Genomic DNA, 13,677 nt, shown 5'->3' with positions numbered 1-13,677 from the left:
TATATTATCATTGGTATGTCCATGTACTGCAGAGCAATATGCACTACTTTGCTCTGCAGCACCATGCTAGGGATTTTTTATAGAAATGCAGAATGGAAAAATAGTTTCGTAACACAGAAAAAACTCTTTATATCTATACATGAAAATAGAGACATCTTATGTTACTGAAGTGCCTCATAGAAGGCTATGGATGATGCAATATTTTTCTATATGACACAGAGGAGATGACACTTTTGCAGAGCTGTAATACGGTCATTGGCAAAACCTCAGATGGTACATTTACAGGTACAGAATTATTTGACTTTTGGACACACAGGGGTTAGCAAAGGTCAGATGTTATAATGCAGTAAACAGAATGATTTTGGTACTTTTGTTGCAGACTGAAAACCATTGTTATTAAATATTATTATCAGATAAATCTCATTCCTGACGAGACTGGTGTACTTACTTAGAAAATCTATGTCAGAAAGGTTGTATAATACTGATATTAAAATGACTAATTAGAGAGAGAGAGCTCATGAGACCAAGTGTATTCAATCTCCACCCACCCAGACTGACTGATAGCTGCAGCTTATACTGAGCACTGTGAAATTTCAGCACGGAGGAGGGACATTGAGGAACTGTCAAATCAGGCTAGGCATTTGGAGATTGAGCTTAAGCTTTCAGTAATGATTATACAGCCATTCTGACATGGGTTTTCGATAGATATACATTTAATAATATATACAGGTTTGTTATTGAACAGTTCTGAAAGGACATTTCATTTTAATAATAGTGGTGTATGGAAGTAGCAGTTCTCAGTCTCTGGATATTCCGTGAAAAGATTTAGAAGCTGAAAATGCTCCATCCTGAGCGCTCATGACCATTCTTGCATATCACTAGCAGTGTATATTTTGTGCTCCAAGCCTTGGCACAAGTAAGGTCATTTAATACTGCAGGATCTGTAACACAGGACGGATCAAATATTTGTGCTATTCTCCACTAATAGTAAGGGGAATTGAAATCCCACGACGACAGGACTGCAAAACAGATGAAGAGCATATTCTGTACCCTGAGCTGGTGCTGAAGCCAATGAAATGGCTGCATAGAAGCCATAGGAGGTAACTTGTAGAATTGCAAATAATGCGCACATGTTAATGCAAAGATAGTATGTCCTCTAATGGCCATAATTACTCGTCTGAACAAAAGGTATAAAAGTGATTAAAAAACACAGAAAATTCTCTGATGTGAAGTACCGTATGTTTTTTACTATAGTACAAGATTTTCTGGTCAGGTAAGTTTTCCTTCACTGACTTTCAGCTAAATTCTGGTTTTTGATCCTTGACTTGTCTGATTAGGCTGAGGCTACACCGCCACGTGTCATGTGACATGAAGATCACAATGTCGCAACGCACATTTCATGATTGTCAACTTGATCGCAACCAGTGATCATATCGCAAACATCCAAATCTGATTATAAAGTCAAATCACACCTCTAACATGGCCGTGCAACATCAAGTCGCCCAATCGTTTTTGATCATATGTGTCGCCCTACTTTTTTACCTCCTCTTCACTCTGGCTAAGAGATGACTATGGGACCATTTCTTTTAGCTCAAAATGGGTTTCCTAATCCAAAAAAACCCTTCTCTCTAACATCTTCAACTCACGCTGCCCTGCACGTGTTATTTTTCTAACACTTGCCAATGGCAGTGCTTTCTTAAAATGGTTTATCCAGGGCCTTTGGGGCCTCTGATTTCAGCATAGGAAGAGAGCAGTGACGATAACATTACATCTCCACACACCGGCTAAGATGTATGCACAATACCTGCCAATTATGCATGCATCTTTGCAAGTGGGCGGAGTCATAACATCGTTGGCACTCCTCCTATTTGATGTAGAAGTGAGCAGGTCTGAACTAATAAGCATCTTAATATGTAAAAGTAATCATAAGTATAAAATTGATATGTACAATCTGTATTTTCTGGCACTACCTGGAGATTACTGCAGTTTTTTCAGGTTTGTTAACCTCTTTGAACCTACAGAATAGGCCTGCACCACATATGGCCCACGGGCCTCATACCGCCTGACAAAGGATGTTGTGCAGCCCGTAGAGAATCGGGAGACTCTGGTTCTCATTTTCCTGTATGCAACTTTATTCACATCTTTTAGATGCAAATACAGTTGAACACTTCAGTGCCAGAACTAGGTCAGAGCAGCGCCCATCAGCCCCAGGTGTATATCAGAAAGAGAGGCAGCATGGGGGGGGACATTACGAAGAGGGGCAGCGTGTGGGGGACATTATGAAGAGGGACAGTGTAGGGAATATTATTGAGAGAGGCAGTAAGGGGGGATGTTATGTGCAGGAGGCACAGTGAGGGAGAATTATTTATTCAAGGGCAAAGCATGGGAGACATTTTTATTTATAGGGCAGTATAATGATACTTTTAGGTTTATGGGCATTATGATGGGAAGGGCTGATGAAGGTCAGAGAAGAGGGAAGTCTGGAAAGACTAGCTCCAGGCATTGAAATTCATCTTGACGTCTGTACTATGACAAAACATTTGGAGACAAAAGAGATGGGAAGAACTTCAATCAGAGATGTCACCTATAAAGTACCTGGATGTAAATGTTTATTTGTGATACTGACTGCATCTCATCAGTTCTGTGGTCCTCTATGGGGTGCAGTCTGATGATGACTTTTGACAACAACTTCCAGTATTTTGTTACCATTGTTAAGGACCTACTGGGAGTTGCAGGTTCACATGATACAAGTGAATATGGGCCTTACCTGAAACTGCAATTGATCAATGTACTAAGCTTGGTGATGTATTCCTGTACTGACTTATGTTCTGGTGATGTTTTCATGTGCTGGTAGTGGTTCTGGCGCTGCATTCATGTATTGATGTTGGTTCTAGCACTGAATTCATGTATGTTCAGTGGTTCTGGTACTGCATTCATGTACTGATGATGGTTCTTGCACTGCATTCATGTATTGATGGTGCTTCTGGCACAGCATTCATGCCCTAACAGTGGTTCTGGGGCAGCATTCATATACCAACAGTAGTTTTGGCACTGCATTCATGTACTTATAGTGTTTTTGGCACTGCATTCATGTACTAACGGTAGTTGGGGCAGCATTCATGTACTATGTGTGGTTTTGGCACTGCATTCATGTACTGACAGTGTTTTTGGCACTGCATTCATGTACTAACGGTGGTTGGGGCAGCATTCATGTACTATGGGTGGTTTTGGCACTGCATTCATGTACTGATGGTGTTTCTGATCATGTAGCAATCCATAATGTGCTTCATGGTAAAACTGGAAAATCCTCAAAACAATAATTTTCAGATTACATTGTGTATTTGGTTGAGTTTCTGCTCTAAAAACTTAGTCTAACAAAACTGAGCATAAACGCTCCAAATCTTTCTCAAATACTCAACACTTAGTTCTGATGATGTATTCATGTAAGTAGCCCTTTTTCTTTTTTTTGTTATTTTGGGGGTTCAGTATGACAATGTGGCCCTTGGATCCAAAATGTTGTGCACCACTGCTATAGAAAAACACATTACTTTCTTGGATAACTTGTCCTTGTAGTTCCTACTTGCCAACCTAACTATCTTCTAAAGATGGTATTTCTATATGTAGAACATTACTACTATAAGTACTCTTTATGTTTTATAGCAATGGCATCATTTGATGTAAATTAGCCCTTATTATATTAATCAGCAATAGCTGGATATACAGTATAATGGATTTATGTAACAACAACAATATAACATTTATTATCCAAAGAAAGAAGGATTTTTTTAAAAATTTAAACAAAGAACTTCCGTCTTTTATTAAACTTTGCAAATGTTAAAATATGCCCAAAAAATAAAAGCAAAGTGAGATTTTACCTTTCTTTTGATGTCTGTGAATTGAGAGAACATCAAAGACCAGTAGAAAGACAGTTCCACTATGTAGTAGTAATGTAGGTCTGCCGTCAGTTGCTACAAAAAAAATTACATTTCATTATTATTTTTTCATTTATTCTCATCAGATAAAATTAATTACAAATTAATTATTAGAAATTGCAAAACCTATTTAAAATTTATTTAAATGGGTTTAGTAGCAACTATTTTTTGGTTGACATCTGTCCAAATGTGCTAAATCAATATTTAGCTAAATTCATACAGTTTGTATTGTTCATTTGTATCACAATAACCTGAATTCCTTCCTATGGCTCCATAACATCCATCACATAGTTTAAAGGATATGGACATTGTTTTTGTATAATGCAGTTATTTTTTTTACTAAAAATCATTCCTGCAGTAAGGTGTTGTCAAAAAGATTGGACCGATTGGCTTCTACAGCCTCTGCTTATCACAGTACATAGCAGACTGCAGAATAATTTAAATGCACTAGTGAGCTTCTCTAACAGCAGACTCTGGTCGGTAACTCTTATCTCTCTTCCCTTGAACAATCTTCACTTAATATGTGTACTGTTTAGTTTCCGACAAAGGACGCTGGGATTCTTTTCCGATGTCACAGAAGGGGCCCTCCAATAAGTGGCACTCTGTGCTCAGTTTATGCCTTTTGAAAATGTCAAAAATCAAAGGACCGAGGAACCAGATATACGGTAACTTGTATGAAACTTTTATTACATCCTTAAAAGCACAGGTAAAAGGGCAAAATAGACAAGGCAATGTTTTGGACAAATTTAGCTATTTTCAAGCTAGAGTTACTTTGGAGAGAATCATAGAATCATAGAATCGTAGAGTTGGAAGGGACCTCCTGGGCCATCTGGTCCAACCCCCTGCTCAAAGCAGGATTCGCTAAATCATCCCAGTCAGATGTCTGTCCAGCCTCTGTTTGAAGACTTCCATTGAAGGAGAACTCACCACTTCTCGTGGCAGCCTGTTCCACTCATTGATCACTCTAACTGTCAAAAAGTTTTTTCTAATATCTAATCTGTGTCTCCTCCCATTCAGTTTCATCCCATTGCTTCTAGTCTTTCCTTGTGCAAATGAGAATAAAGTTGATCCTTCTACAATGTGACAGCCCTTTAGATATTTGTAGACAGCTATTAAGTCTCCTCTCAGTCTTCTCTTTTGCAAACTAAACATTCCCAAATCCTGCAACCTTTCCTCATAAGACAGGGTTTGCAGACCGGTCACCATTCTGGTCGCTCTTTTCTGAACTTGCTCCAGTTTGTTGATGTCTTTTTTAAAATGTGGTGCCCAAAACTGGACACAATATTCCAGATGAGGTCTGACCAAAGAGGAGTAGAGGGAAATAATGACTTCACTTGATCTAGACTGTATGCTTCTGTTAATACATCCTAGAATTGCATTTGCCTTTTTTGCTGCTGCATCACACTGTTGACTCATATTCAGTCTGTGATCTATTAGTATACCCAAGTCTTTTTCACATGTGCTGTCACTTAGCCCTATTCCGCCCATTCTATATATGCTTTTTTCATTTTTATTGCCCAGATGTAGTACTTTGCATTTCTCCCTGTTAAAAACCATTCTGTTAGTTGCTGCCCACTTCTCCAGTTTATTTAAATCTTTTTGAATCCTCTCTCTCTCTTCTCTAGTATTAGCTATCCCTCCTAGCTTTGTGTCATCAGCAAATTTAATCAGTTTACCCTCAATTCCTTCATCTAAATCGTTGATAAAGATGTTGAACAATACAGGGCCCAGGACAGAGCCCTGTGGTACCCCACTTGAGACATTCTTCCAACTGGATGTGCAGCCATTTACGACCACTCTTTGGGTCCGATCACTAAGCCAGTTATGAATCCACCTAACAGTTGCCTTGTCCATTCCATACTTAGTCATTTTTTCAATAAGGATTGTATGAGAGACTTTGTCAAATGCTTTGCTGAAGTCAAGATATACTATATCTACAGCATTTCCTTGATCCACCCAATCAGTGATACCGTCATAGAAGGAAATTAAGTTAGTCTGACAAGACTTATTAGTTACAAACCCATGCTGACTATGTTTAATCACTTCATTCTTATCCAGGTATTGACATACATGTTGTTTAATAATTTGTTCAAAGATCTTTCCTGGTATAGAAGTCAGACTCACCGGCCTATAGTTGCCTTGGTCCACCTTCTTCCCCTTTTTGAAGATAGGAACAACATTTGCTCTTCTCCAGTCTTCTGGCACTTCTCCTGTTCTCCAAGAATTTTCAAAGATTATGGAGAGGGGTTCAAAAATTTCTTCTGCTATCTCCTTCAGTACTCTGGGGTGTAATTCATCTGGACCTGGAGACTTGAATTCATTTAGGTTAGCTAAGTGTTTCCTCACTATCTTTCTGTTTATAGATATCCTGGATTCTTCTATTCCCTTAATAGGACAGTGAATAACAGTTGATGTTACATTTCCTTTCTGAGAGAAAACAGATGCAAAATAGGAATTTAAAAGTTCAGCCTTCTCAATATCCTGTCTTACCATTTCATCATTTTCATCCTGTAAAAATCCTATAGCATCTTTGACTTTTCTTTTACTTTTGACATATCCCCAAAATCCTTTATTATTGCTTTTGACATCTCTTGCAAGCCTCAATTCATTTTCAGCTTTAGATAATCTGATTTGTGCCCTGCAGGTTCTGCAGACAGCATTATATTCTTCTTTAGATATGCCTCCCTCTTTCCATTTTATAAACATTTTTTTCTTCCTTTTTAGCATGTGCTTAAGTTCTGTGTTCATCCATCCTGGTTTCCTTAAATGCTTCCTATTCTTCCCTCTTTTCGGAATTGTTAACAATTGTGCTTTGAGAATTTCATTTTTCAAGATTTCCCATCCTTCCTGGACATTTTTGTCTTTAAGGATATCCAGCCATTGGATCCCTCCAATTCTCTTTCTGAATCCCTTAAAATCTGCCTTTCTGAAATCTAACCTTGACGTCTGAGTCTTCACAGGTCTTCCGCCTCTAGTTATCCAAAATTCTAAAATAGCATGGTCGCTACCTCCTAGGGTCCCAGCCACTTTTACCTCCTCAACCATTTCCTCCCTGTTTATAAGGATTAGATCCAAGGTAGCAGTTCCCCTTGTTTTCTCCCTTACCTTTTGGAAGATAAAGTTGTCAGCAAGAGAGGATAAGAATTTCCTTGACCTGTTAGTTTTGCCTGAGAGAGATTCCCAACAAATGTCTGGATAGTTGAAATCTCCCATGACAACTATGTCATATTTTTTGGAGAACTTGGCCATTTGATGCATAAAGAGTTCATCCATATCTTCAGCTTGCACAGGCGGCCTGTAGTAAATGCCTACAATGGTGTCCTTTCCATTGTTCTGTCCTTGTATTCTTACCCAAACAGTTTCCACAGAACTCCCAGTCTCTGAAGCTTCAATCTCTGTGCAGATATACGTGTTTCTAACATACAATGCGACACCCCCTCCTCGTTTATCAAGTCTGTTTCTTGCAAATAAGTTGTATCCTTCTAGTCTTGTATTCCAATCATGTGTATTGTCCCACCAAGTTTCAGTGATTCCAATGACATCATATTTCTTTTCCTGTGTTAGTAGTTCCAATTCTCCTTGTTTGTTGCCCATGCTTTGTGCATTAGTATAGAAACATTTTAGTTTGTGATTGGTTTCTCTTTCTCCAATATTTTTATTAATTAGATTCCTTCGTCTTTGTTCTTCCTTTCCACTTCTAATAGCAGAGTTCTCAATAGCATTTGTCAGGTGTATGGCTTTTTCTGGTCTTTTGCTTCCCTTCCCATGTTGTTCTAGTTTAAAGCTCTCCTTACAAGTGTAGCAAGGCGACTTCCAAATACATGCTTTCCAGTCTTCGTAAGAGTGATGTGTATATCATATTATGTTTCTACCAAAAGATTTAAATATATATATATATATATATATATATACACATACATACATATATACATTCTGTATATACAAACACACAGTGGGGAAAATAGGTATTTCATACTCTGCTCTCTCACCTACATGGAATGGAGAAGTCTGCAATTTTAATCATAGGTGCACTGCAACTGTGAGAGACAGACTCTAAATAAAAAAAAACAGAAAATCACATTGTATGATTTTTACATAATTAATTTGCATTTTATTCCATGAAATAAGTATTTCAAACTATAAAAAAAAAACAGAACTTAATATTCGGTACAGAAACCTTTGTTTACAATTACAGAGGTCAGACAATTCCTGCATTTCTTGAACAAGTTTGCACACACTGCAGCAGGGATTTTGGCCCACTCCTCCATGCAGATCTTCTCCAGATCTTTCAGGCTTTGGGGCTGTCGCTGGGTTTCATCTCCCTCCAAAGATTTTCTATAGGGTTCAGGTCTGGAGACTGGCTAGGCCACTCCAGGACTTTGAAATGCTTCTTAAGGAGCCACTCCTTAGTTGCCCTGGCTGTGTCTTTCAGATCATTATCATGATGGAAGACCCAGCCACGACCCATCTTCAATGCTCTTACTGAAGGAAGGAGGTTGTTGGGCAAAATTTTGCTATATATGACCCCATCCATCCTCCCTTCAATACGATTCAGTTAGCCTGTCCCTTCTGCAGAAAAGGACCCTCAAAGTATGAGGTTTCCCCCACCATGCTTCACGGTTGGGACAGGGGTTCTGGGGGTGCACTCATCCTTGTTCTTCCTAAAATGGAGTTGAAACCAAAAAGTTCTATTTAGGTCTCATCTGACCACATGACCTTATACTATGACTCCTCTGGATCATCCAGATGGTCATTGGTGAACTTCAATTGGGCCGGGACATGTGATGGCATGAGCAGGGGGGCCTTGCATGTCATGCAGGATTTTAACCCATGGCGGTGTAGTGTTTTACTAACGGTAATGTTTGAGACTGTAGTCCTAGCTCTCTTCAGATCATTGACCAGGTCCTCCCATGTAGCTCTGGGCCAATTCCTGACCTTTCTCAGAATCATCCTTACGCCACGAGGCGAGATCTTGCATGGAGTCGCAGACTGAGGAAGATAGACAGTTATCTTGTGTTTCTTCAATCTTCTAATAATTGTGCCAACAGTTGTTGCCTTCTCAGCAAGTTGCTTGCTCATTGTCCTGTAGACCATCCCTGCCTTATGCAGATCTACAATTTTGTCCCTGGCGTCCTGATACAGCTCTTTGGTCTTGTCAATGGTAGAGAGAGAGGTAAAGGTTGGAGTGTGATTGAGTGTGTGGACATATGTATTTTATACAGGTAACAAGTTTAAACAGGTGCAATTAATACAGGCAATGAGTGCAGAATAGAAGGCTTCATAAAGAAAAACTAACAGGTTTGTGAGAGCTAGAATTCTTGCTGGTTGGTAGGTGATCAAATACAGGTGCTTCTCACAAAATACAGTAAGAATATCATCAAAAAGTTAATTTATTTCAGTTCTTCAATACAAAAAGTGAAACTCACATATTATATAGAGTCATTACAGACAGAGTGATCTATTTCAAGTGTTTATTTTTGTTAATGATGATGATTATGGCTTACAGCCAATGAAAACCCAAGAGTCATTATCTCAGTAAATTAGAATACTTTATAGCACCAGCTTGACAAAATTATTTTAAAATCCAAAATGTTGGCCTACGGAAATGTATGTTCAGTAAATGCACTCAATACTTGGTCGGGGCTCCTTTTGCATCAGTTACTGCATCATGCTGCGTGGCATGGAGGCGATCAGCCTGTGGAAGCTGAGGTTGCTTTGATAGCAGCCTTCAGCTCGTCTGCATTGTTGGGTCTGGTGTCTCTCATCTTCCTCTTGACAATACCCCATAGATTCTCTATAGAGTTAAGGTGAGGCGAGTTTGCCGGCCAATCAAGCACAGTGATACTGTTGTTTTTAAACCCGATATTGGCACTTTTGGCAGTGTGGACAGGGGCCTAGTCCTTCTGGAGAATGAAATTTCCTTCTCCAAAAAGCTTGTCAGCAGAGGGAAGCAGGAAGAGCTCTAAACTTTCCTGGTAGATGGCTGCGCTGACTTTGGTCTTGATAAAACACAGTGGACCTACACCAGGAGATGACATGGCTCACCAAACCATCACTGATTGTGGAAACTTCACACTAGACCTCAAGCAGCTTGGATTGTGGCCTCTCCACTCTTCCTGCAGACTCTGAGACCTTGATTTTCAAATGAAATGTAAAATTTACTGTCATCTGAAAACAACACCTTGGACCACTGAGCAACAGTCCAGGTTTCTGTTTTCAACCACACTTTTTCCTTCCACTCAACTTTCCATTAATATGCTTGGATACAGCACTCTGTAAACAGCCAGCTTCTTTAGCAATGACCTTTTGTGGCTTACCGTCCTTGTGGAGTGTGTCAATGAATGCCGTCTGGACATCTGTCAAGTCAGCAGTCTTCCCCATGATTGTGGAGCCTACTGAAACAGTCTAAGGGACCTTTTCAAATGCTTAGGAAGCCTTTGCAGGTGTTTTTTGTTAATTATTCTAATTTACTGAGATAATGACTTTTGGGTTTTCATCGGCTGTAAGCCATAATCATCAACATTAACAGAAATAAACACGTGAAATAGATCACTCTGTGTGTAATGACTCTATATAATATGAGTTTCACCTTTTGTATTTAAGAACTAAAATTAAACTAGCTATTTGTTGATATTCTAATTTTGTGAGAAGCACCTGTACTTATTTCATGCAATAAAATGCAATTTAATTATGTAATAATCATACAATGTGAATTTCTGTTTTTTATTTTTAGATTCTGTCTCTCACAGTTGAAGTCTACCTACGATAAAAATTACAGACCTCTCCATTCTTTGTAGGTGGGAAAACTTGTAAATTCAGTAGTGTATCAAATACTTAGTTTCCCCACTGTGTAAATAAATCAACAAAACAATATACATTATATAATGCTTATACATTCTGGCAAAAAAAGCCTAAAAGAACCACAACTCATCTTGCAAAAAAAAAACCATTACTTTATATAATGATATTTACTTAAAATAAAACAAAAAAAATGCAATTAATGTGGGAAGTTGAAAAAATTTACATTGAGAAACTAACAGGAAAATATATTTCTGCTTTTTATTCATTGTGTGTGTAATGCATGTGCATATCTATAATATAACGCGCTAAGCGTCACTCTGTCCGAAACTTTTATAGACTGCGCAAGCGCGACGCGCCTGCGCAGTCTGGCTCCAGACAGAATAAGGCATCCAGCAGTGAGGCGTGTGTACACCGCCGGAAATGGCGGTACGTGTACACACCGCATACCGCTATTTCTGACACCATACTGACATAATTACCTGACCGGGAGGAGCGTTGCCGCGGCGCTTCTCTTTGGCCGGAGACCGGGGAAGGAGTTCGTCTGAAAACGCGCATGCGCATAGCGAGATCTGGCACCATTTTACTGAAGACACATTTGCAGTGTGTCTTCAGCAATATGGCACCGGGCAGAGCAATGGGCATGCGCCTACTCCAACTCCACACTCCTCCCCTGGCCTCCAGCAGAACATGACAGCACTGGAGCACAGGAAAGAAGGGTGAGTATAAATTTTTTTTTGTATGTGTGTAGTTTAACAGGGGTGAGGGGGACCATGCATACCAGTATTGGGGGGTGAGGGGACCATACATATCAGGATAGGGGGTGAGGGAACCATGCATACCAGTATTGGGGGTGAGGGGACCATGCATACCATGAAAGGGGGTGAGGGGACTATGCATACCACGGGGACCATGCTAAACGCAATATGACCCCGGCCTAATTCACTACAAACCCTACTCCAGCTCTCTCTTCAATTTCACGAGTGGTGGTCCCTATGTGTCCATCCTGCCCCAGCTCTGCCCATTTTGTTGGAGCTGGGAGAAAATGGAGTGCGAATGCCAAAGCCGCAAAATGTAAGCCCAACTCCGAGTTGTGTGTAAATTTTGTGACTTTTCAAATCTTTTATGCAAGAATTCTGGTGTGAAAGGTTTGATGCATCGGGTCCAAAGAGTGATAAAAAGCAAAATGAGATTTCTGAGCTGATAATGTGAAACGCCTGCAGCATTGGATAACAACTGCTGCCGAAGGCAATAAATCAAATATTAACCCCCATATTTCAGCATTGTCTTGTATATGTAGATACGTACAGGCCAACTAAACATAGGTCTGTCCTGTATATATTCTTAAAATTTTTCTCCTTTCGCACCTGTGAGCCGCGAAACAGAATACAAAATAATCCGTGTCTTGTGAAATTTGCTTTCACTGTCCAGCATTTCCAGCATGTTTTCATTACAAATGAGGCTTATAAATGACACTAGGATTTCTTTTTATATTTCCATCTACCAGAAAAATATTCATGTACCCAAGTGTCGCATTTATCATACAGACAGCTTAAATCACGAGAAAATATAGAGCGGGAGGAAGTCATGGCTTCCTGCTAAGATCTCATATTTTCTTTATGCTGTAGATAAATAGCCTATCCAAGACAAAAGCAAATGTAGCTTCACAGGATGAAGACCCCCGGTGTGAGATTCATCACACAAGATAATGTCCAGCCACGTAAATGAGGTATGATGGGGTCGGATGAAATATTTATTACGAAATGGATTTTTTTTGCCTTCCATTCTTTCTAACATTCTTTCTTTCAGTAAGCATTGGAAACTTTATATTACTTATACATCAAAATCAACGAGCCAATAACCCATAAAATCAATGACAGTGAACAACACAACTGAGTGGAAATCATTGTGTAACATCAATCATGTATTGAAAACATACTTATCCTTTGCAATAAAGCTGTAGAAAAGGGTATGGACACCTTTTGGGACTTTTTTTAAATACAGGCGTAAAAATCTTTTTTTTTTCCAACATGGTTTGGTTTCTGCAGCTTCTATGTTTCATCGTACATGTTAAACATAGGTCAAGAGAGCTGATGGATCCTCTCTTTAGAAATGTAAGAATCAATGAGGTACATTTACCACGGGAAATCGTACCAAAAAATAGCTTATTCGCTATACTTTATATTTGTTACATGTTCTAGAAACTTTTCAAGTCTTACTAGAACATTTTCAAAACTGACTAATAATCAGTCAGATCTTGTGTCATTGTAAAGTGGGCGGAGATATCTTCTGCCTGAAGAAAAGTCATTAGGAAGAATCATTTTCCCTGCAGTGCCTCCGCAGGGCACACAAAGCATTACAACTAGTCAACCGTTATAATCAGCAGTTCATCTTCAATATACAGGTGCGCTCTTACACATAAATCCTATTAATGATAAAGTTGTTTAGGATACTGGACCCTTGTCAGAAGGTGATATGTATACTTCACTATTCTATTGAAAGACTGAAAGCAGAGTAGGTTCCAGATTACGAGGGGGCGATGGAGAAGAATAAAACAGCTGGATCCAGAATGTAAAAAATTGCCTCAGCAAAGATCAGCAGCTTTCATATATCCCATGTAACACTGAGTAACAGATGTGATCCTTCAGGGTTTTAAAAAAAATATTTTGTGCTGTCTGTTCGCATTCTTATCAAATGTTGAGTTTTTCAATGGGATTTTTAGAAGCATCCTGGCTTATATCACTATTCAAACAAAAATCCCACAGGCGGACTTTGCCAACTGTTGACCCCTACATATTATATTAACAAAGACCTTGGTTGGAGGACAAAATCCTAGAAAATATAACTACAAGAGGATGACGGTATTACTAAATCAACTGCTAAACTGTAATCTATTATCGGGAGAAACCTCTGAAACTGAGAACAATTTCCAGAATGCCTACCGCTA

At 39.2% G+C, this 13,677-nt stretch overlaps 1 protein-coding gene across 1 annotated transcript in view; it reads right to left on the bottom strand.

Moving 5' to 3' along the window:
- The window catches only part of CERS6 (ceramide synthase 6), a 384,005-nt gene that overhangs the window by 57,888 nt on the left and 312,440 nt on the right, over positions 1 to 13,677 (bottom strand). Inside the window, exon 6 of the mRNA XM_073545799.1 lies at positions 3,876 to 3,968. Coding sequence (XP_073401900.1) covers positions 3,876 to 3,968 — 93 coding nt within the window. The remainder of the gene's footprint in view (positions 1 to 3,875; positions 3,969 to 13,677) is intronic.

This window comes from Dendrobates tinctorius, unplaced genomic scaffold (assembly GCF_039654945.1).
Source record: "Dendrobates tinctorius isolate UK_male_01 unplaced genomic scaffold, ASM3965494v1 ptg000143l, whole genome shotgun sequence".
Lineage (NCBI taxonomy): Eukaryota > Metazoa > Chordata > Amphibia > Anura > Dendrobatidae > Dendrobates > Dendrobates tinctorius.
Note: the sequence above shows the minus strand (reverse complement) of the source record. Positions and strands in the feature narration are given on the sequence as shown.